General features: G+C 34.5%; 1 protein-coding gene across 9 annotated transcripts in view; it reads right to left on the reverse strand.

Annotated features, from left to right (window-relative positions):
- Window positions 1-26,621, reverse strand: part of LOC149780548 (kinesin-like protein KIF28) — a 180,740-nt gene that overhangs the window by 103,726 nt on the left and 50,393 nt on the right. For all 9 annotated transcript variants that reach the window (XM_089937577.1, XM_089937573.1, XM_089937575.1 and 6 more), the window contains exons 9-15: window positions 26,286-26,472; window positions 23,343-23,492; window positions 22,234-22,331; window positions 11,093-11,190; window positions 4,284-4,434; window positions 2,787-2,862; window positions 1,172-1,278 (exon numbers count right to left, since the gene is read on the reverse strand). In XM_089937577.1, coding sequence (XP_089793703.1) covers window positions 1,172-1,278; window positions 2,787-2,862; window positions 4,284-4,434; window positions 11,093-11,190; window positions 22,234-22,331; window positions 23,343-23,492; window positions 26,286-26,472 — 867 coding nt within the window. The remainder of the gene's footprint in view (window positions 1-1,171; window positions 1,279-2,786; window positions 2,863-4,283; window positions 4,435-11,092; window positions 11,191-22,233; window positions 22,332-23,342; window positions 23,493-26,285; window positions 26,473-26,621) is intronic.

Consider the following 26,621-nt stretch of genomic DNA (forward strand, 5'->3'; position numbering starts at 1 on the left):
GGAATGGACAAAATCTAGCAAGGTGAATAAACTAGGGCCTGGTTAGGACTGAGATACAAAATGTCCGATTTTATATGTCCAGAATTTAGTCTACATATCAAAGCAATCAAAATATTTAAATAGGATACAGAAAGATATGGTACAACTTTGCAAATTTGAATATGTTTGGATTTCTAAAAGAAGGCATTAACCAAAATGGAAATTAAAAAAATTTATAACTGTAAAGCACGAAGTCCAAAATATTCAAAAATAAAGAACTTAGAAAATTGCATTAATGTCTTGAAACTCTAATCAAGTCATCTACATATGTACACAAAAAAACAAGCATGACAAATTTAATTTATCTGTCTCAAATGGTTATTACTAAATTGTGCAAAAGATCTGTTGATAAAAAACTGCAAAAGTCCAAAAGGTTCAAAATGTGGGGGAAAAAATGAAAAATATTTCCCTAATGACCTGAAAAGTAATAGGCTCAACTTACACATCAATACAAAATTCAGTTGTGATATTGTCTTAACCATTCCTACAAGCATTTTGTTACCCAAAACGTCAAAATCCCGAAAAGTTTAAAAAATATAAATTTTTAAATGATCTGGAAATCAAATCAGATCCAAAAGTTCAAAAATATATTTTAAAATAATTGATAAATTGCCACAGTGGCCTGAAAATCTAAATAGGTCATCTACATATTGATGCAAATAAGCCTACAAAATTTAATTTACCTATCCCATATAACTTTTTTAAAACATGTTCATAACAGTTTTCCCCAAAAGTCCCAGAAGTTCAAAAATGTGTGAAAACAATTGAAAAGTAAGGCCACAATCATAAGATTGCAATTGGGTCTCTGGACCAATTCTAAACATTTCATTTGTTCTGGTTGAGCAGAATAGTTTCTGAGCAATCTTTCTTCCAAAAGAGTGTGATGGCTGGATTGATAGCACAAAACCAGTATGTCTTCCTCCTTGGGGATTGGAAGAGGGGTAGACATAATCTATTGTAATTAATTGATAACATGTCAAATTAGTTCAAGTATATATATATATATATATATATATATATATATATATATATATATATATATATATATATATATATATATATATATATATATATATATATATATATATATAGATAAGCAGAGAGCGTGAGAAATATTAAACAAGCTTTTCACCTTCTCTTCCCAGCTTTGACCACCGCTTGCTTCAGCTAGCATTTGCTGGTTGGCCATAAACTGTGCACGTATCTCCTCTTCCATGTGTTTACGCATTGCCTCTATGTCTGAAAATGTACATTTAAAAATGAGATATGCACTCATATGTTATGAACCTCTCCATGACAATATACAAATTAATCACAAAACTTTACCAAGGTTTGATGGATAGAGAGATGGAAGCAAGGACTGACAAACAATGGCAACATTACACAAATGACTGTGAGATCTGTCTGCTCTGGAGACATAAAATGCTGCTGTAATCATATTTATCAAATAATGTAGAACACTGTACACATAATGTAGGACATTGTACACATAATGCAGGATATAATACAAAAATAATGTAGGATGTTGTACACATAATGTTGGACATTGTACATATAATGTAGGTCACTGTGCACATAATGTAGGACATTATACAAATAATTAAGATCATTGTCCAAATAAAGGAGGACATTGTACAAATAATGTAGACATTGAACAAATAATGTAGGACAATGTACAAATATTTCTGTATCAGCTATCACTGTCTCTTAAAAAACCTCCCAGAAGAAAATAACATGGACTTAAAACAAGAAATTTATGAAAATGCCAATGTAAACACCTTTAAATGTCTTGAAATTAATGAATTTGCTTTTGTTCTACTGATTATTCCCTAACAAACTGCATGGCCCAAATCTGGGTCGGAGCAGTTTTGCATTTGGACTCAACCTTTAAGTAAGTCTATCCAGTATCAGAAAGTTATAAGAATTGTCACATAAGGTTTAATAAGGTGGAAACATATATCTTCAAATGAAAGAACTTGTTCATTCTTGTTTTGTATTCACTTGCATACATTCCCTGGTTTAAAAAAAAAAACAGAAATGTGCTCAAAGGATTCAAATGCTCTACCACTGGCCTGAAAATCTGGCCTAAATGAAAAATTTATGCAAACAGATGAATAGGAATGTTTCACTACATGCCCCTATAATCATGAGTCATAAAATTCTTACTGAATCAATTATTTTTATTCAAAAAATATGTCAATAGTACACTACTTACAAGCCCCTTGTTTTATAGGGACATCTATGTGCAGACACCACATTTATTCTTTCAGTCAGTGACCTAGACCTTTGACTTTTTAGTCCCAAAATGTACAGGATACTTCTTTACTTTAAGTGAAAACCATCCACAACATTTGGTCTAGATATGATGCAGATCGAACTAATGTTGCTGTGCAGAAATCATTTTTCTTCTTTCAGTTAAAGTGACTCTCTGACCTAGACCTTTTGACTCCAAAATCAACAGGCTTCTTCCTTACCCAAGTACAAGCTATCCACAAAGTTTGGTAACTGTAGATGGTGGAGAACTCGAGTTACTGTACAGAAACGATTTTTCTTCTTTAAGTTACAGTGACCTTGACCTATGACATGAATTCAATAGGGTGCTTCCTTACCCCAAGTGTAAGCAATCCACAAAATTTTATAACTGTGGATTGTAAATAGGCAATGACTGTTCCATTCCTGAGGTTTAAAAAGTAATGCATTCTGTACTTAAAGTTTGTATTTCTGTATGCAATAAAAGTGATATAAACCTTCAGGGGACATCCCTGCTGTCTGCATTGCTAGGCCTCCTGCCTCCATGGCTTTCTTGAGTCTATCATTTTCCTCCTGGCAACCAAAATAAATATTTACATCTTTAAAAATAAAATAAATAAAAACTATTACCATATAAACATGCTTTTATGTGCAAACTACACATTATGTGATGGAAGATCTGGGTCTACATTGTTTACAGTTGGAATCAACTAATAAGCAAGTATATATGATACATAACATTTACCATGTGACAAAAACCAATGTATATTTTTCTTCTATATCTGTCATATTTATCTATATTAATCTTTTCTTGATGAACTGAAACTTGACTGCATCTACTCCAAGTACTCTGAAACAAAAACTTCATAAGTATCACAAGTGTTATCTCAGTAATCGTCGTCAAAATCATCATTAGCATCACCATAATAATCATCATGTCTGCTTAAAAACATCTGCTATGTTGCACTGATGAAGGGGTATTTCATTAGCAACAGGAAATACTCGTGTTGGAGTGGTGACTGATAATAGTATAGTATTTTCCTACCTCCAGTGATGGTTTGTAAACCCACTACCAATTATAAAAATGAAAAGCCTCAATAATAAAAAGCATAATACACAAAACTTTGTAATTTTATTAACTAATAATTTCTGAAAACCTAAAGTCCATATTTGTGTGGGCAGGTTTGTTTTTCATATAACAGGAATGATATATTTCATCTTGGGAAATCTCCAAATAATACCTGAAATTTACGTAACATGGAGTTAGATTCCTTTGAATCCATCTAAGGGTTAAACTGTTTGCCCTTTTTATATAATATTAATTTTATTTTGAGAAATATTAAAACTAGACATTGCAAATATTGGGGATACAAATTGCCAGGTGGGCAGCTAAATACTACAGTAGGGACTGGTTGTTGTTGTTGCTGTGATGATGAGGAGGATGATAAGAATAACAATAAGAATGTCACAAATAATACAAAATTTTAGTAAAACATCTGTAAGGAAGATGAGATGGATCAGAAGGTGAAGAAAAGAGTCAAATATGGCTGCATTTACAGTATTATGCATGCAGTCACTACATATGATGGCATAAGCAAGATCTGTGAGAACGACTGTTGAAATTCATTAGTAGAGAAATAATAATTATAATAATAATAATGGTGATGATGATGGTGATGATGATGATGAAGATGACAAGATAAAATGGAGATGACTGTTCCTACAAAGGATTTTTCCATACAATGCCCACAATACTAGAGCTGAAATTGCACATTTTCCCATCTCACAAAAAAGTCAAGCCGCATCAGACGCATTTACTGCTTCCTTTATTCATTAATATGTTACTTATCCAATACAATATGTTTCTCCAGGAAACTAGTGTGATTATACCATAAATCACATGAATTAAATCCTGTATGTCATTCATAACTAATAACTAATAATAATTTACTAGACCATGTGATATCAACTGCCTTGATCAATATCATCTCTACCTTTAGTTCTCTGATCATCTTGTCCAATGGGTTCTCATTAACAACAGCTCTATTCTTAATTTTCTTGGCCCTGTCGGCATACCTTAGGGTTGAGAGGGTCTCGTCATAGTTAATATCGGCAGGTGACAATGCAGCTATCATAATGGTTTTACTGAAACATAAAAGGACATTGTTTTTATGAATGCCTTTTAATAAAGAAAGTTAAATTCAAGGCTATTCCAGAATTCAAACTGTGGATTTTGGGAGGGAGAAAATGACACCAACCCAAATTTTAATTTGACTGGTCATGATCAACCATCCAGAACAATTTTGATCTTCCTTAACATCTAAATATCACTAAATTAAGCACATCCAATGTGCCTCCTAGAACCCTGAATTATAAAACAGCCCTCAAGGCTAATTCCTGTGGATGAGAATAAAGCAGAAAAATAAAGTTAGCCAGATCCTGTTGACTTAATAAATATCAATCTTGTATTTGAAAAGCTATGGATATTAATATGATAGGGTGTGTGAATATTAATCTAATAGCCCAGTTCTATAACATGATTTACCTCCCTTAAAGAACAACTGCAGAGTTATCATTTTTGCAATGGGCGTACATTAGTTACTTTCGGGGAGCATTGTAATAATAGAGTTAAACAAGGAAAGGGCGATCCATCAAATTTAAATGTTACAAGTATGTAACATAAATACTCTGAAAAATACCATTCTTTATTTGAATCATAAAACATCGACTGATTTAAAACCTATATTGCTTTTGAAATCATCTTTCAGCAGGAAATAAATTGCAAAATGTTTCATTTGCTCTTACTTTAAGATTTATAAGTGAGTCAATTGCAATGAAACATAATAATTTATTGCTATCAAACTGGATCAAGTTCAAACACTTTGGACTTCACGCTTAATAACATGAATCTTTGAACTAGATTTAAAGTGTATTTTAGTAGAATTGTATGTGTAGTTTGTTTGCTTACATAAATGTTTACCTGGTTTTGTTTCAAATGATGAAAAGTTTGCATAAACTTGAGGGGCCGTGAATTTTAAATATGCGGGAGAAATAGAAAAACATATGTCATTTATAATTTTTGCCAAAGCAATTATCCTTCCTTTTTGGTAATGAATAACTAAATCTTGAAAATACAAATTACGCATAACAACAACAATAACGTAACAAGCTTTTGAAGAAATATGGGGTTGGAATTTATGTGAGTATATTGAAGAAAACTAATATATATTAAGATCGAAATAAAATATATATGAACCTGTTGGGGAAATATCAAACTTTGACTGGTTTTGGCCATTCTCAACAAAACTATATAGATGAAATTGCGCATGGTCAATTAGATACAGGTAAATGAGATAACAACTTTAATATCTGCACTTTGAGAAGTTATGCAATGAATATATTAATTATACTTTTCCTTTTTTTTAACATAAAAATGTTTTCAAATCTTGTACAGAGCTATAAACCACTAAGTACTTGCCACAAGTACAAATCAGGTTACCAGAACCACAGTTCATGTACCATGATGGTGTAACTTAGCTTAAAAAGTCATGAACCAACTGTTGCATTTCAAAGTTTCCTTGAAAAACTTTCTGTAAGTGTAGATGACTGCAAAGTTATTGAGTTTAGAATGAGAAAACAGTCCAAGTGCACAGAATGGAATGTTGATAGAAGTGGTAGATTAACTAGTGGTTAAAGCTACGTTAAAAATCCAAATCACACACACACACACATGTAATAGTGTGAAAGCAGTCATGAAGCAGCTGCACATAGGTTTTATGTGAAAAGAGTCTGGATTTATAATCAATCCCAAATTTCCACACATGGGTTGAAGTCATTCATAGTATTATCAGGTGCAGGGACAACTTGCAATTTCACAATACAAATGGTGTGACTTTTGTGTGTGGATCTTAGAAGGACGTTCAGTAGAACATATTTTTTTGACATGGAATTTTGGGAAAGTATAGTCACCATGCTGAATGAGTTTTTAACCTCCAAGCAGTTGTCCCTGAAATATTTACTAGGCATATTAAATGTGGGAAAGACTTAAAACCAATTGGTGATGCATAATTCAGTATTGTCAAAACAATCAATGTCTGTGTTAGTTGGATACTTTTAAAAGAAAAGAAAAGAAGAATTGAAATAGTATTTTCAGATTTTATTATGCTGCTCAATTTATGTTCCCTTAAATTGTGATTTCTAGAACAAATTTATATGTGCATTGTATTAAAAACCATTAAGAACTAAATGCTACTTCAATACATCTTTTTTGAGCAAATTTAAAGAGGGATATTCATAATACTACATTTTATGTACAAATTAAATCAAAGTTATGTGCATATCTTTCTAATTTTTCATGATTATTTCCACAATAACCTGACATACCAGTATTGATATATTTTATGTAAGCATCCATTTATATAAAATTTATACAATCTGAAAATTTTAGTCTTGAGTTGGAGTTTTGTGCTCAGAAGATTGATAATTATTACCCATGGTTACGGCTGAGAAAGCATGCAACTCATATTGCTCCCCCTCCCTCTTTAAATAGTGATGTATGCCATGTGTTCAAGTGTGTCCATCTATCCACAGAGCATATAAAAGAAATGGCAATCTATTCAATAAGTATCCTAGTAATTGTTGGAAATTGCTCCCTGGAAGTGGTGGTTTATACTTTTCTTATCGGCGGCAATGGAGACCACGTCAAGAAACATAATTTCAGGATGCACTTACCGAACTGGGCTATAAGGTTAGTGGATATGAATCTAATAGGGTTTGTGGATATTAATCTAATCATGTGTGTGGATATTAATGTAACTGGGTCTGTGGTAATTAATATGATAGGGTCTGTGGTTCTTAGTGTAATAGGGTCTGTGGATATTAATATGATAGGATCTGTGGTTATTACTATAATAGGGTCTCTGGATATTAATGTAACTGGGTCTGTGGTAATTAATATGATAGGGTCTGTGGTTCTTAGTGTAATAGGGTCTGTGGATATTAATATGATAGGTTCTGTGGTTATTAATATAATAGGGTCTCTGGATATTAATGTAACTGGGTCTGTGGCAAATTAATATGATAGGGTCTGTGGTTCTTAGTGTAATAGGGTCTGTGGATATTAATATGATAGGATCTGTGGTTATTAATATATAATAGGGTCTCTGGATATTAATGTAACTGACTGTGGTAATTAATATGATAGGGTCTGTTGATATTAATATGATTGGGTCTGTGGATTAATCTAATAGGATCTGTGGTTATTTATAGAATAGGGTCTGTGGATATTAATATAACAGGGCCTGTGTATATAAATATGAAAGGGTCTGTGGATAATAATATGATAGGGTCTGTGGATATTATTGTAATATGGTCTGTGGTTATCAATATGATAGGGTCTGTGGATATTAATATGATTGGGTCTGTGGATAATAATATGATAGGGTCTGTGGATATTATTGTAATAGGGTCTGTGGATAATAATAGGATAGGGTCTGTGGATATTAATATGATTGGGTCTGTGGATATTATTGTAATAGGGTCTGTGGTTATCAATATGAAAGGGTCTGTGGTTATTAACATGATAGGTTCTGTGGATATTAATGTAATAGGGTCTGTGGATATTATTATAACAGGGTCTGTGGATATTAATAGAGTCCAGCAATGAGTAACAAAAAAGGCACACCTGTGACAGTAAAACCACCATCAAAATCCTTGTCCTAAAAACCTTATATCCATTTTTGGGGCATTTTAGAAAATATTGTATGAATATTGTTTAAATATTAGTCCCTGTTGTACACTTTCCATTGACAGCATTGACTGTCCATGAAACCCTGGAAAACACATGTACAAGGCTGGAAACAATGGAACAGGTCAATGCTATCAGCATATTAAACCATCCGTGGACAACTTGGATTTAGTCCATGGAATACTAGTGAGTTTAGCCTTTCTCAAGGTCACACCCAGGCAGCCAACCCAGACTCAGGTCTGTATGGAAATAGCATGGAAAATATGCCATGAATAGCCTGGAAAACATGGCATGAATAGCCTGTAAAACATGCCATGAATAGCCTGGAAAACATGCCATGAATAGCCTGGAAAACATGTCATGAATAGCTGGAAAACATGCCATGAATAGCCTGGAAAACATGCTTTGAAAAGATTGGAAAACATGCCATGCACACATTACCAATATTAACAGAAATTGGCTCAGTTTCACAGAAACTTATGGTCCAACCCAATTAGTGGATGAACCAACATGAGAAACTGATTACTCACAAACTCCAATAAATAGCTATACAAATATGGAAGAAAATATGAAACAATTACATATTCCAATGATGGGTCTTACTGATTACTTCCCGATTTTCCTAACCAAAAGATCTGGTGTAAAAACAGCTGTAAAATCCTAAATTAAACACACAAAAAACCAAATGACAAATAGGTCATTTAAGCATTTTGATGAAGGCGAATTTCTAGAAGATATCAGTAATGTTCCTTGGAGTTTAGTATCTATGTTTGATTATGTGAATGATGCTCTTAATACCTAGACCCAACTTTTATTGAGGTGGTTGAAAAATATATAGCTTTGAAAACAGTGCATAGAGTAAAACTAGACTTCCAACCTGACTGGTTGACTCCTTGAATTCTAGATTCCATGAAAATCCATAATTTCAAATCCGTTGGTCAACAAGCACACTGCAAAACATGGAGAAATAAAGTAACCAAAAATAATCAACATGGGCAATTGGACAAAGAAGAATTAATATCAGTTGGTTTTAGAAAATAACAGCACTAAGAATTCTATGTGGAAAGTTTTTAACAAACTAGGTGCAGGTAAGCATTCCGCAAGGTCATGAACTTATCCAGGAAGCTAGGTCAGATTATTGATGAGGATGTTGAGGTTGATGAGGTTGTTGAAATAGCCAATACATTCAACAAATTTTTTGTCAGCATAGCTTCTTTGTAAACTCAACTCACAATGAACTAAGAAATTTCTGTTCAGACAAATTTCCACCTGACACAAACTTTGTTATCTCTGCAATACCAGATAGAAAAGATTTTTAACTTTTGCAAACTACTGCAACAAAGAAATCAACAGGTCTAGATAAATTCTGCCTGACTGTTTTTGCAGACGGACATTGGCAACAAAGATGTCAATAACTACAGACCAGACACATATCTATCTTACCAACTGTCCAAACTTCTTGAAAAATACATGTTCATGACAATTTTTTGATATACTTATCAAACTATAACTTAACTCTTAAAAACCAATCAGGGTTCAGAGAAACCACTCCTGTGAGACAGACCGGGTCTCCATGAACTATAGATGGATTAATACTGCCTTAGAGCATGTATCAAATGTGACATTTTAACAACTGATTGACTTACATCTAACAATGAGAAAACTATGTGTCTACATAAATGGCAGTTTTTCTTCAGCTCAAGACCACCTACAAGATACAGTATGAGCTTTGAAGTGGTATCATATCTGAGCCATTGCATCTAGGGAAAAATCAGGTTTAGTTTTCTCAAACAGGGACAGGACAATACAACAGCACATACCCTTTCATCCTGGATTAAGTGGATTATTCGCTCTGCATACTGAGAATAACTCTAGCTCAATGAAGTTGTTATGCATTTTGGCTCATGAGGTTATTCTCTAAGCTACAAGCATAGCCTTTGACCAGAACTGTTCTCTGACATTATCCTTGCCGTGGGATGGAGATCACATTCCATAATGTTCAGTTTTTTACCCCTGAGATCTCTCATCTCCAAAGGGCTCAACTCCATTTGGTAGGGACTATAGCCGTGGTGCAACTGGTTATCTTTCCAGGTCATTCGACAGCTTCATAAGACGTGGATTCACGGGATGGAAATTTTTTCCTTTTGAAAGCCATTCATCGACAGAGTCTAAGGAGATTATCTTTCTCCGCCTCTTACCTATTCTCTTAATGTATTAAAATTTGGTAAGATATTTTTTTCCAGTAAAATATGTTTCTTCAAGAATACTTACCCAATCATAACACATACATACCCTCCCAGCCTTCCCGCAGTTACATCCATATAGAGAGCTACAGTAACTGAGATATTCTTGGAATCTGGCACCAATCCATGTACCAAGGGGAGATCACTCTGCTCTACCACCACCTTGGTGGGCAGATAAATGTTATCTTTTCAGCTAAACCTTTTAACCTGGGAGGGCTGGATTCATGCAGTAATTGTAGATATCCTACGGCGTTATGATTGGGTAACATATTTAAAAAAGAAATGGACAAAACTGTAACAACATGATGACTAGTCATGAACTAAAGTGGTAGAAGTCAGTCAACAGGATTTGGTGTCAAGCCTTCTATCCATCCGAGACCCCTCTTAGTGTCTGACTTTCAATCCAGCATTCAAACTACATTTTAGTATCTTTGCTACTAAAATAATCCCACCGATGGAGTATTACTTTCCCCGAGGTGAAAAAACTCTCATGGATTGCTGAAGCTGCTGAAAAGATAAAATGTTTCCAAGACATCTTGTAAAAGCATGCTGAGCAGGCATGAAAGGAAGTGGAAACTGACAACTGACATTTGGTACCAATCCCTCTCCAAGGGAGACCACTCTCTTCTGACTTCCACTGCAGCAATCATATGACATAAGAGCAACTTTGTTGGCTAAACAATCAAAAAGACTTTGTTAAAATCTTCTTTTTTGCATAGGAGGACTGGATTTGCAAAGTAGTGGATGTCACATATTTTGATTGGGTAGTGTATCTGTAGAAAAAATATTGGTGAAAGATGAAGAAAATCTTTACCTGTTACCACCAAGGGCATTCTGTAGCAACTTGGTAAGTGCTGAATCTCTGTACGGCACTACTATTTTCTTCTTCCCCATGGACAAGTCAGCAAGGGCCTACAAGAGTAGACAACCAAAAGAAAAAATATTTTAAAAGTATTTTGAAAATCCCCTCTCAATAGCCCGGAAAAATGCAGACGCAAAATATTGTTAAGACACTGTTATTTCAACCTTAAAGGTAAATCAAGCCATTTCAATTTATTTTCTATACACATCATATGATCATATAATTACACATTTCATGCTGAATGATAAATAGATCCATTTCAAATAGGTGACTCTTTCTATATTGGTGTAAATATAAGAACACATGCATACAACATAGAAGATAAATTCTTATGACAGTATTAGAGAATCATCATGGAATCTGAAAATAAGGTACTGCAAATAATTAACAGAACACTGTATAATCTTGATAATATTGCAAAAACAAAAAAATTCCAACAGCTCTAGTTTTAGTTAGATGGGGGCGAGGAAGCAGAAGGTATTTATATTTTATTCACTTGGGGTGGTGATGGTAACTTAACTGTGGTATGAGTTCTGTGTTGACCAATACAATAATAATCTTATGGGTTGTGGAGTTTTTGAAAAAGTTTCTCTGACCCCCCCCACCTCCATTTAATGAACTCAAGAAGAACCCTTACAAAATCCATTACCAGTACTCTATAAAATTTGTGAACATAGCATTGAACATTTTAACCTAGCAAGAATTCTTTCTTTTTCTTCCTGCTTCCTCTCTCAACTTCAACCTACCTTATAAGTTTCTCAAATACTAACACAACTGTACATGGAACAGTCCCTCAGGTACAAATCCAGTTCATACTTTACTTACAAAATCCCTAAATATTTATTTCTACATTTTATTCTTCACAGAAATGCACAAGATTCAGTACTTAGGAATTAAAAGCAAATTTTATAGCAGAATTGTTTTCTCCAAGACTACTTACCTGATCACATTAACATTAGGAACATATAAGTTTGCTACCTTCTGAATTCAGCCCTACCAAACGATGAAAATTTGTCTATCAGATATTCAAAGGGTAATAACCCTTGCTGATTACCTCCCTTGCAATCGCTAGCTCCCAACAAGGATGCTCACATAGTGGGGTGGTTGGGAGGGTCTACATGTAACATGATCAGGTAAGTATTCTTGGACAAAAATAATTTACTATAAAATTTACTTTCTCCTTTCAATACCTTCCCCGATCACATCAACATTTAGAGGATTGGTAATAGAAAGATGGAATCCTGAGCATCTGGCGGATACCTTTAGTATCCTTCTTGGGAATAAAGATTGGATTCTCTGTGTGAATGATAAGCCAATCACCTGCTTAAAGTAACACAGCCTATGGTAACATGAACAGTGACTGTTCTATCAGGTCGAGAAGATGAGAACTGAAATCTTCATACCATCAAATTTCACTGGCAATATCCCACAAAGCTAAGAGGCTGTGTTGATTTAATCAGGTCAGGGCAGGTCATCTGGGCCACTGTCACAGAATCTACCAGATTCTGGCTTTGTCTCTGGCTCTGCATCACAGCCAACAGCTTCTATTATTTCTTGGATCGAAACAACGTGTTTGAACATGAGGCTCACATAGATTGCTCTAATTTCATGAGCTGAAATCCCCATGAGGTGACTCTGATCTCTTGAGATCTCAGAGAATGCCGAGTGCATAAGCAACTTAAGACATGGAGACGGGGCTTGAGAGGTGATATCCTGCTTTCCCACCTTCATTGGTAGAAAGAGTCATCTGTGGCTGTCATGACTTGTCCCTGTGCATTTCATGTTCGGGTCAAATTAAATGGAATTTAATACACTTACCCTGCAAGCCAAAGGTAAATATATCAGGAAACAGTTTTTGCATTGTCACATTAGTTCAGCAAGGTCAGGTCTAATGGCACAAACATCTCTGAGTTGAGCAACGTTAGGACCCAGGACTGATTCCATTTTTGAACAAGTGAGAGATTTTGGTCTATTCAAATTAAAATCACCAAGTGGGACTGATAGATTTTTATAACTTATATCTCCTTTGCCAAGGTGCCTGAATGTGTCAGCATCATGGAGCAATAGCCTTTGATGGTAAATGGTATCAACTTTTTCTCCTCATAGAGAGAAAAGTTGGCCAGATGAGGAATTGAGGCACTCAAAGGGATGAAAGGCTCCCTGCTGTGCATACTCTGAGGTTTCCTAGGAAACCTAGGACAAATGTTCCTAGGAAAAACCTCGGAGTATTGGTTGCTGACTTTCCGAGGTAATAGTCGAATTACAATTTTTTTTAAAAGCAATGTCCAAGGTTTTTATTGTGAAATGTCCGAGGTTGACCTTGGACTTCCAAGGTTTTCAAATCAAACATTCTGAGAATTTCTTGGTCATAATGTCTGAGGATTCCTAGAACATATTGTCCTTGGTGTCCTCAGACACCTCCCTGGCATAAAACATCAGACCAACAATAATGAAGCAAATATTACAGAATATAAGAATACATTTTATTTTCAATTTGTTCAACATGTACAAATACAATTTTTACAAGGTCCAAATATCAAGAATGCCCATAAGATTCCTTTAATGCCAAATTGTCCATTTAATTTTAAAATCCATCCATCTATATACTGGTTTCATGATGGTTTCAGCACTTCAATGATTTTCTTGTTTATCATCACCTCTTTGATATTCTGCCATTTCTTTTGGATCAGTTCTGTTAAAAAAAAATATTGGTTGAAAATATAATATGAGATCAATTAATAAAACAAACAGTATGCATATAACATAACTGTTATTGGCAGTTTAAATTTACAAATCATGTTTGGGGCCCTTTAGTTCTGAAACAAGGTACTAAACCTGAAAACGCTATATTTCTATGACTGGCTGTTATCTGAATTTGAGACCATCATTCTAAACTTTTTATAACAAATACAGTCAAGATTATATTCTGTTCCTGGCTGCCAGATAAGTTCAAACTAATGTATCATTATTTTACTGTATACTCCAATGCTGTATTATCACAGGCTCTATATTATTGCGGCAAACAGGATTTTCTGATTAATTATGGATATGCGCCATTTATTGGTTGTTTACAAAAGTAAAGTTGTATCTAGTATGGACGCAAATATTTTTGTGTGCAATTTCCTCTAAAATGTCAACATTTTTTTAATAATTTTACAATGAAAAAGAATAAACATCACTTTTTTGTAAAGTGCATGCAATTACACTGATCATACAAAACTCCAGTCGAACTTGCTATACCTGCATTGGCTTTGATTACGACATATATTCATTGTATTGTCTGATGTTTGACGATTGTAAGTCATAAACTGATAGTAACACACATGTTCTTATACGATTATGCTTGAAATTTCATTTCATGGTAGCCATTATGTACCAAAATTTACAAAACGTTGATTATGATCCTACTTAACCTACATAAATAGGAAGACAATAGTAGTTAAACTATTTTTAAAATCATTAATATTTCAGCATTAATAATATTAATAGATTCATTTGTATATATAGATTTCTCTGCAAACATTGCACTTAAAATGCAGACTAAGTGATATATATTTTTTCATTTTTAATTTCTGTTGTTGTTATTGTGGATTTTAACTTAACGATCATAAGTTTATTCAATTGAGTCATTGCATCCTTTATTTTGGTGAAATTATTCAGCCAGTGCAAGCGTGGACATTCCATCTTATCACTAAGTTGAAATTTATGTTTATTATAATATGTGCGTGCTACCATACGTAAGTTAGATACGTACTGCGATAATATAGAGTTGTTCCCCCATGGTACAGTAATCTGGGTTAGCAACCATATGCAATTTAATTTACATTTATATGATTGGATTGACTGAGATTTTTTTATAGGAATAGATAGAGGGAAAGTCAGAGAAACTTTACAATTTGTAACAATACAGCAATAATAGATTGGTTTTAATATGCACCAATAACAACATTAAGTACCACAATAATACAGCATTCCAGGCTACTGTAATCAACCCTTAAAGATATGACACAATGCTTGTTGCTTATAAAGGTTTTTAGAAAGTTTAAAATTGCTGCATCTTTATCTTACATTGGACTTTTTTGGCGCTATTGTCTTAGTATGTTCTTGTGTTGCCATCTTGGTGGTCTATTTTGTTGCTACTGTCTTAGCTGTATTTCATTGTTTTGATGATTGTGGATTCGCTTCTTTACTTGTTTCAACCCTAAATTTTAAAAAAAGTGCAAACTTTTCAAATAATATGCAATACATTCCATGCCATTTACTAGTGCTCGGAATTGATTACTTGGGGAAAATATACAAATATCCACATTTATTGCTGAAACAAAATGTGGTTTGGCATGTTGGTCTTTAAAAACAAAAATAATAATCATTTTAATTATGTAACCTGGCATCCTTTATAAAGTTAAGAGATCAAAATGGGCGTAGTTAAATAATTTTTATCATTAAAATGTACTGAATCATACAAAGATAAAATTAGAAAAACAACAACAATAATAAGAGATCATTATTATTATTACGATTATCATATGTCTATAAGGATTAAACAATGCATAGAAGCAGGAACAATCAGTCCAATTTCCATACCACTGTTTCTCAAACTATTTAAAAAAGTCCGTCTTCTACAACACACACAAGCTATCAATGAGATAAAGATGAAAACAACAATAAGATTTACTGAACACTGTAGGCGTACATGTTTGTCCAGAAACAATAAGGCTGATGGTGTAATGCTTAGTGGTTAAATAACATCATACAGTATTTATAGTTTGCCAATTATCCCCATTTCCACCAAAAACAGATGCAATCAACTGGAAAACTGATGCAGTGTACAGTCGGCCTATGATATGAGAGCCAATAAATGTTCTTATCTTTTTCAAATTTAATGTAATATAAGAAATGAACTTACCTCCAATCCTTCCAACAATTCCTTCTGTATTCCCAAAATTCAGCAACCATGCAGACACCAAATCTCCGACTTTGTAATCTTCAAGTGCTTTTCTTGGCTGAACAATATTTAGGAGGTTACGAATATTTCCGGTAATAGGATTATCATATACATAACACAAACAAGTTATTGCAATTGATGAATCCACTCCCTTAGGATGCAAGTTTTCACAAAACAGTTTGCTTTCAATGGACCACTTTCGAATTTATTATCATGGCACATACAAGATTGACTGTTGACTGATGAATTGGCTGCTGTGATTGGATAATTCCATGCTCTGCAACTAATGGAAGAATGCGAAAGAAATATTTCCCAGAACTTTCCACAACTTAAGTATTTTTTAAATTTCAAAGCAGTAAGTAGATAAGCACCTGCTAGAAGCATTACATAGGGTCCTTCAATTATCTAGAATTTGTTCCGCAGACCGGAAGTGCCATATCAGGCAAAACAAGTATAAAAGTTCCTGGTCAGCCAACTGTCGCCATTTAAGCTGCTGACCCTAGCACTTTTTCCTCGAGTTAAAAATGAAAAAATGAAAATATTAAAAATAAAAATAAAAATTCCCAACAGAACTTGATGTGTATATATATATATATATATATATATATATATATATATATATATATATATATATACACACACACATACACACACACACACACACACACACACATACACATACACACACACATACCCTTATTTTAAAACCAATGCAATAGGAAATACACATTGGGTGGGGTGGTCTCATAAACATATATACAAAGGAGGCTTTAACAAAGCACTGAAATTATCAGTATTTTTAAGACAAGCAGAGTCAAGAAGCTGAATTGCATTTGAAGAAAAGAAATAAATTGGGGAAGAAGCTATTGAAGTTCAGAGATACCTCCTCCACGGATGTATCTACAGTTGGGAAACTATTTGTTTCCAAAGGAAATATAGAGGGAAGAGTTCATCTTCAGGTGTTAGAATTTAGGTGCATACCGGGTAAGTTCAAATCTTTATCAACTACAAGTACACTAACACAAGCTTGTATTTTTTACTTGATCATTTACCACTCACAATTTAGCTACAATTTAATTATTGACAAACATTTTTACTTGATCACTGAAAGGACATATGTGGCTTTGCAAAGCTTAAATGAGGATTACAAATGTTGCCTTTTTACTTGGAAAATGTATTTTACAGTACCTTGCTTGTCTACATTTCATGAATACTTGAAATGTATATGAACTAATTGTAAATTAAAAAGATTTTACACCAGTTTAAACTCAAAGTGAAAACTCAAAACTCACCTTGTTCAAATTTATGTCATCAATAACTTTGGAGGTCATTTTTCATGTTATTTAAACATCAAAAGACAACTTTCTTGTTAAAGTTTAATATTTTTAAAATCCCCAAATGAATTACATGTGTTTCATAGATGGAATCAGTGTTGTACAAGCAGAGTACAACTCCTTTTTGTTGTCAGAAAACAGAATCAAGTGTTTTGTGTATTCTTCCAAATCATTTTGAAAGGGATTAAACTTCCATGTAACTGTGCTATTATCAGCTGTCACATTAAAAATGATGGTTAAAATTAGTGCCATGCCAATCAACAATGCAATTTTTTTAGACACAGTTGTATATTTATATATATTATTCTCATAACTAATGTGACAAATAAACATTTTTACACTAATAATGAAATAGTTTATTATCCTTCGAAACTGGTACTTTAAATTAGTATTCCTGTAACTAACACACAAACACAAATTTCAAGAAAAATGTCATGTGACCCGTTAAACATTGAAGACTTTAGAATCAGTTGTTAGAAAATATATTTTTTACAGTTATCATTAGAATTAGGACCAGTGTGTTACACTAAGATGACTGTATTAAGTAATTAAAAGTGTATGAATGCTAAGAATTTTTCTAACTGGGGGGGTTCCAGCATGTATATAGGTTTGGGTTCTTTATCTCATATTTTTATCTCCATGTAAATAAGATGTCAAACCAAAATCTGTGATCCTGTTGGCACCATGATGCCTTAACTGAGATGGTACACTGTAAAACCCATATCAATCAATTAACATTAAGTCAATTTTTTTAAATTAAAATCCTAGACTTGTTAGTTGTTTTGGTAATTACAAACATTATTCATTTTAATATACTGCAAAAATGTTTTGAATAAATATATAGAAATCTCAAAGTACACAGTTAAAACAGACCAAGCCCATTTCCTAGCTAAAAAAAAATCTCTAAGTCTACATTTCTGAGCTATGTCCAAGCTAAAACATGACTAAGTTCTTATTTCTGAGGCTTGTCCAAGCCAAAATTAAACTAAGTTCTCAAGTCCAATGCTTTGTCCAAGGTATTTCATAAGTTTTTTTAATGTATGAGATAATGTCTGAGGTTTGCTTATAATACCTTGGACAAAATATCAGCATTGTCCAAGATTTCCCAAGCTTTCCTAGGAAAACCATGGAAAAACCTCAGACATCCAAGGTTTTAAGTCAAAATTCCAAGTATAACCTGAGAAAATGTACAGGTGGGCAGTGTCCTGATAAGAGCCAGGTGTGAAGGAGAAGATGGTAAGGGCACAGGCGAAACACCTGTGACCTTGGTTGTTTCAGATGGTTCAGTTTGGCTGTATTCTTCCTGGGCATGTCTTTTGCTAGCTCAAGGAGACTCTTGACCCAGGACTTCTGAGAGGGGCTATCACAATTATCTTGCAATTCTGACCTCATATTTTTAAAATTAACTTCGGTACTAAGATGGTTGGGGTGGGGGAGGCAGGTTAAGCAAATGTCCATTATCCCTCCTAAATGATTGACAACACATCCACAGACCAAGCTAGTGGGTCTAAGACCAGTGAGACAAAGGTGGGCAGCCTGTGGTTCCACCTTGTCACAATCAAGTCAATTATCAAACACCCCTTAAGCACAAATCCAGTGAAAAGCCAATGGATGAGGAGACCATTATGTATGAATAACCTGACTGTATCTTTCCAGATCAGGTGATCTGATGCCCCCATTTGAGGACTTAAGTCACCACTAAAGAGTTGTCCAACATAATCAGGACTGACTTCCTGCACGTATTTAAGATTTAAGCATTCATTTCTATAAGGTTGATATGAAGAAGACATTCCCATGGTCCCCATTGGCCACAGACCACATCTAAGCCTGGCCCTCAACCATACGTACTGGTCTATGTATATACTGTCACTCCTGGCTGGGGTTTGTCCTGAGAGAAAAAAATCCTCCTGGACCCAACTGTAATTGTACCACTGACACAGGAATAATGTATGCCCCGTTACTTTTGTGATACTGACTTTCTAGTTTAGTAAATTTGAAGACAGGGGATCATTGAGCCAGTCAAGTCAGTTAATACAGGTGTATATGAAGGCGGCCCAGTGAGATCAGATCAACTTCTGTATCGAGCAACCCAAGGAGTTCCAAGAACTCTTTTGATGAAATTCATGTCCTGTTGGAAATGGACTCTATGAGTTATATGAACCACATGATAATGAACTGAGGGAGACATACAAGACTGAGCTTGGTTATAAACTCTATACCCAGGTGGACAAAACACTGAGATGGTTGAAGGTATAAAATCATTTTTGAAGTTGAGGTAAATAGCATTCTCCGTGTGATTTTGGAGGAGAATGTCCAGATATGTTATTGTTCCCATAGAGGATGTCAACTGGAAAAGGGTGATGATGCATTCCATAACTTTCATGAAGAACCATGGTCTGATATTTAGACCAAAGGAAAGGAACTGAAATTAGTAAACAATGTTGCAATAAGCAAATTGACGAAACATTTGCAATACCAGGTAAATAGGGACATGAAAGAAGGCATCTATGAGATTGAAACTGCATGATTGCATACTTGTCCCTTCAGATGGAGAGTTGGATAGAGTGACCCTTCCATCTTGAAATTCATTGTGGTGACTAATCTATGATTGGCCTCAACTTGTCATTGGCATTCTTTGGAACAGCTGTGAATATAACTCAGGATAAAGTTGTTTTCATACAATTTCCATTTGTCAATAAGCAACTGTATATCCTGGCCCTTCTGTTGATCTAATGGCAACTCAGTTAGAAGGGGTCAGGAAGAAAGAAGATGAACGAAATCTGAAACCCCTATGAAATGACTTGGGTCAACCATCCAATCTGCAATATTAGGTTGATCCAACATGTAAGATTGCCTATTAGACTGATTTGGCTGCTGGCCTAAGGTTGTAATCTGAATAAACCTTGGAGCACAAAAGATCCTTGTTGCCTGTTGCACCTGTTGCTCCTCCATTGTGGAAGATATGGTGGGTTCCTGAATGTGGATAAAGGTGGAGTGGCCAGTTGGAAGGGTAGTTCCTGAGCAACCTGCCTCCAAAATTCTTAAATTTGTTTTCCCCCAAATGGCAATGGTGAGCCAAATGGGGTCATTCTTAAAGCTAGGGCATGCTGCAGTTTGAACAGTGTGGAGCATAAACATGCATCATGACATGTCAAGTCAAGATTAGCAGAGGCAGTGAAGACATTAGCCATTGAATGGTTAACTGCTCTGTTAATGATCCAAGAAATTCCAGCAATCAACTTCCTGGCTGATTTTGCCACCAGTCAGAAAATCAGCAATAAAGCTAAATCCAGCACTGATATGGCAACAACATTTTAAACCAGTTTTGATGTGGCCAGAAATACATTCTTTTCCACCTTATAAAAAAAGTGAGGCAGACATAGTAACCACTGTTACATTCTTATCCAATGCTGAGAGTTCATTATGGTAGGCAGTGGAATGTGTCCTGTATCAACGTGATGAAAACATGGCTGGTACCTGGATTTCTGTAAAGAAAGCTTTAGCATTACCCAGGTCATAGATATGTCTGATCAGCCAATCGTTAATCTCCTTGAATTCTGTTAACAGAGGAGGCAGCCAGAAAGATGGAGACTCTTGCTCATTATCGATTTTAACTGAAACTTAGACTTTATATCGATGCATTGTGGCAGGGGTGGCAGGCATTCTAAAGCTGGCAAAACCCAGTATATCTCCTTGATAGCAACCTTAAAACTTAGTTCTGTCCTCTCTGTGGTTGGATTGGAGTAGGGTTCTTGCTCATAGGTATCTTCACACTCACTATGTGAATACCTGAACTACTTCCATTTTAGGATAAACTGTGCCTTGAGGTAATGATGACAAGCCCACTGTCCCTTAGATATAAACCACTGCTAATACCTTGTGGATAGGCAGTGAAAATACAAAAAAAGCTGGCTCTGATGGGTGATTTTGTCACACCTGGGCAGATGGCTCAGGTTAGCCAGGAGATTGGCTAGACAGCTGGCAAGGATCACAACTGATTCTGTATTCATATGTATACTTAGTACATCTGTACTAGTATTGCATGTTTCCTTTCTGCTCTTTGCCTTTAGCTGATTTTTGTGAATTGGCTGACTAGGTGTTCTTGTACCATAAACTGTACACGCTGCAAGGGGATGCAGAGGATCATTTGGCACACACCAGGCAGAAATCAAAGTGCCTTCCTTGCTTTGTATTTCTTGCATTTACTCCATTTAGAGGACATGTTTCTGAAACAATAAAAATAACAGAAACAATATATAAACTAACAAGTCAGTGTGTTAATAATTTGCTAAATAACACCTGTTATAAACAGAGTGTGCAAACTAGTGACAGCATGCACAAACACTTGAAGGTCAACATGGATCAATGATAGCATGTTGACCCATGCTGTGTAAAATGGCCAGGTCCAAGAAAGTGATAAATTTAAAATACCATCTGTTTATGAATCAAGATTAATCCATTCAACTCCAAATTTTGAATAGTTGGCTTGAATTTCACACAAAAAGTATAGGTTTTAATGGGAGGCTTATTCCGTACAATGTTATGTTCGGAAGCAAAGCTTAAAAACTAGTGACATCTAGTGGTGGAAAGGAGAGGTGGTAAAGGCAAGAGTTACTGCCCTTTATCTATATGATAAATACAGACAAGATGAATTTTCATCTTATAGTAGGGCTTGATTTGGGAGGTAGCAGGCTTATTCCTAATGTTAACATGACTGGAGAATGTATTCAAAGGAGAAATCACTGAGCACACCTTTTTCATAATTACCATACCACCAACAACATTTGAGAGGCATGACACAAAAGTATACTAACAGAAATGACATTGCCCAGGGCGGATAAGGATCTGTTGATGTTGGCCCCTTCTTTCAACCTGTCCCCTGTTGCTCCTGTACTGTCTGCTCTCTCAGACCCTGCAGGAATACATACGATTATTAGCAAAGATCCAAATTAATTTCTGCATTTTTTGTGACTGTTTGCCAAGTGCAAAGCAAACTTTATTCTCAAGTGCAAACTTAACATTGCACAACAAGATTTTAGTTCACTTGAGCTCCGAAATAAGAACCAAAAAATGTTTTGGTATAGAGTATGTATTCTCTTATGACTTGCTTGAGTATTAAAACAAAGCTCAGGAATAACATAAAAAAATGATGAAATTCTGTAACTTTATTACAACATTCTGCAACTTTATGATGACATTCTGTTATTTTGTTGAAACTTTCTGTAACTTTATTATGACACCAACTTGATTATCACATTCTGTAGCTTTGTTGTAACATTCTGCAACATTTTTACATTGTAATTTTAATATAATATTCTAAACATTTTTATTATAACAACAATGAACCTTTCTTTTTATAACATTCTGTAACTTTATTATAACATTCTGTAACTTTATTATATCATTCTGTAACTTTTTTTAATAAGGTTCTGTAATATTATTCTAACATTCTATAACTTTATGGTAAAATTCTATAACATTATTATAACATTCTGCAACTTTATTATTACACTCTAACTTTATTATAATATTCTCTAACTTTATTATAACATGTTCCATTGAAAACTAGTGTCTCATCTGTGTCTTTGCAGTGACTCATACCATCCAGTATCTGTCTCATGAAAACTTTAACACAAAATAAAGTGTTGACTTTACTAACAGGATGATACTCGTGTCTCACATGATTGCATTGGGGAGACAATACGGTCAGAATCAAATAACTGCCCAGATCAACACTGGTTCTTGTTCATACTCTAAATTTCAATAACTCTCAAGACATACTCTGTGTATTATATTTAACCACAACATTTTCAGTTCAATCATGAGTTAATCTTCAACAAATGTTTACCAAATACCGATCTTTGCATTATAACAATTTAATTTTTAGCTTAAATCTTCTGAAAAAAGGCAAGAAGAGATATACCTGCTAAATCAACAAGGTTCATCACACTGCTTTTCTTGGTCTCTCCATTTGGCGTTTTTAAGATCTGATCAAACACTATAGTGACCACTGTATGAGCACGACTACTTGTGGCATTCATGTTGGTAGAAGCCACTGTTCTCTGTGTGGTACCTGAAGATCATGAAATTATTAAAGCACTGAAGTAAGATATACAGTACTCCCTCTTTATAATGTTGTTGGAAGCCATACAAGTGACCCATGTTATAACATTGTTCTTAGAAGCCACAAAGGTGACCCATGTTCTAACACTGTTCAATGGAAGACATAAATGTCCCCCAGGTTCTAATGTTCATGAAAGCCATAAATGTGACCCATGTCATAATGTTGTTCATGGAAGCGATAAGTGTGACCCATGTTATAACATTGTTCATGGAAGCCATAAATGTGACCCATGTTATAACATTGTTCATGGAACCCATATATGTGATCCATGTTATAAAACTGTTCCATGGAACCATAAATGTGACCCATGTTACAGTGTAGTTCATAGAAGCTATAATTGTGACCCCATCTTATAATGTTGTTCTATGGAAGCCATAAATGTGACCCATATTACAGTGTATGGTGCAAAATAACCAAGAGTGTATTGTATCTAGGAAAATAACATTAAAATACTTTGCCCAAAAAATTTATCAAATACATTCACTGTGAATGCAGACAACAATGCCTGTCTGTATCAATTATGTATGCTGTTGTACCCTGAAAACATCAATGCCTGTCTGTATCAATTATGTATCTGTTGTACCCTACAAACATCAATGCCTGTCTGTATCAATTATGTATGCTGTTGTACCCTGCAAACATCAATGCTTGTCTGTATCAATTATGTATGCTGTTGTACCCTGCAAACACCAATGCCTGTCTGTATCAATTATGTATGCTGTTGTACCCTGCAAACACAATGCCTGTCTGTATCAATTATGTATTTTGTTGTACCCTGTAAATATCAATGCCTGTCTGTATCAATTATGTATGCTGTTGTACCCTGCAAACATCAATGCCTGTCTGTATTAATTATGTATGCTGCTGTACCCTGCAAACATCAATGCCTGTCTGTATTAATTATGTATGCTGTTGTACCCTGCACACACCAATGTCTGTCTGTATCAATTATGCATAATGTTGTACCCTGAAAACATCAGTGCCTGTCTGTATCAATTATGATAACAAGGTGGCAAACATCAATGCCTGTCTGTATCAATTATGGTAACAAGGTGGCAAACATCAATGCCTTTCTGTATCAATTATGAAAACAAGGTGGCGAACAATAAAAGCTTCGGCAGTAGCTAAATAAACTTGTTAGGGAGCTGAAATAAACTCATTGTTTCAACTTGGTCTATCAAACACAGTGGTTATTTTATTTACAAAACAAGCCTACTCCAGAAGCCTACAAAGGGTTACATTAAGTATGCTGATTTTTGTATATGCAAAATAGGTTGACCTGGTTTCTTTTTACCAGTATTCACATAAATTTCAAAAAATAAATTGAAACAATGGAATGGTTGGAGCTGTGCAAGTGAAACTTTGAGTATACATTCTATGAAATCTATAACCTATTTAAGCATAGGCAGCAAATGAATATGTTAAAAATTTAGTGGCAAGATCACAGAAAGTTCAAAACAATTTTAACCAAATATAGGACTACATGGCACTGAGCAAGTATCAAATTCATGGCTCAATCAAATGGGTGGAGAGTGCTGATATTAGAAGCTAGGAAATTAGACCTGGCTAATGAAAAATACAAATAGAAATAAAATCAAAATTTTTATTCCACCAAATACAGTGTACAGCAAAACGCACAAATATATAATAGAATTATTTGAGTTGTTCATACTTGTACAAAAATGGAAGTAATACATTTACTTGCAAGCATCAAGTAATATTAAATTTAACGTTTTAAATTCTTCAAATACAATAAACATAGATATTATTATGGTGTAATGAATACCATAATAAGACAGATAAATGCAGTGCATATCATAGTCTATGTGCAAATTTAGGTTTCAGTACATTTTTGGACATGCAAGTTTCAAATTATTTCATCTTTAAATCCTACAACTCATACTTTATGCATTGATATTATTATTGAAAAGATGTCCCAAAATGTATGACTCAAAAACAAAGATCTGTGTCTGAACAACAGTGCATTAAAAAGATTACATTTGAAATCAATTTATGATACCCCAACATATATATGTTGCAAATCAGTTTTACTGTGTATGTATGTTGCAAATCAGTCTTACTGTGTATGTTTATTGCAAAGCAGTTTTACTTCGCATGTTGCAAACAAGTTTCACTGTATGTCTGTTGCAGACCAATTTCATACTGTATGTAAGCTGAAAACCACTGTCACTGTGTATGTATGTTGCAAAGCAGTTTCATTCCAGTGAATTTTATTTTCATGGCCATTTTTTAAAAACGCATAATTCAAGCCGTAACAGTATCTTTTTGGCTATCAATAACTAAAGTAAATTTTACAAATGTACAGCCATACATTTTTTATATGACCTTGACTTTTGACCTTCTACGCTTTCCTAACTTGGCCTATGCTTTTTTCTGACAATGAACACTGTCATAGTTGCTAGGGCCAAATTATGAGGTTGAGTACATGCACTTGTGTTAAAATTAAAGTCTGTACGCTGGAGACAGTAACTTCCCTGTTAATGGCTGACAGTTCCAACTAAAGCCAAAATAATCATCTTCATGGACAATTTTGGATTCTCTTATCCCAAAAAGGGTTAATTATCACAGCTTTGAGATATCAGACTTTCAATGAATGTGCTGTTTATCATAGTTTTGAAAATGCAGGCTTACACTAATTGCAGTGTATCATAGTTTTGAGATAGCAGGCTTACAATAATTGCACAATGAATCATTGTTTCATGATCAGAAATCATTATTTACCCTGTTCCATTCTCTTTTCGATCTCTTCATAGCTCCCAACTGGGACCTTTTTAAGCCCCTCTACATAGAACATGCCCAGTGTTGGATTCTGTCTGATATTTAGACCACCTTTTGGGTTGTCCTTGGACAGGAGGTCCCGGACCTGTTCATTGTAGATCTCTAACATGGAGAATAGCACCTCATATCTCTGTGGAAAGAAAACAATAATTATGCATAGAGCAAAAAATATATGAGTGTTTCCAGGCACCTGATCATCCCTGTTTTTTCCTCTCAACCCTAGCTCTTTTTCTGCCCAGGGTAAATTTTAAAAAAAAACATATATAAATATTTTAAAAA

The sequence above is a fragment of the Sinohyriopsis cumingii genome, chromosome 16 (assembly GCF_028554795.1).
Source record: "Sinohyriopsis cumingii isolate HCF-2022 chromosome 16, ASM2855479v2, whole genome shotgun sequence".
Taxonomy (NCBI): Eukaryota; Metazoa; Mollusca; class Bivalvia; order Unionida; family Unionidae; genus Sinohyriopsis; species Sinohyriopsis cumingii.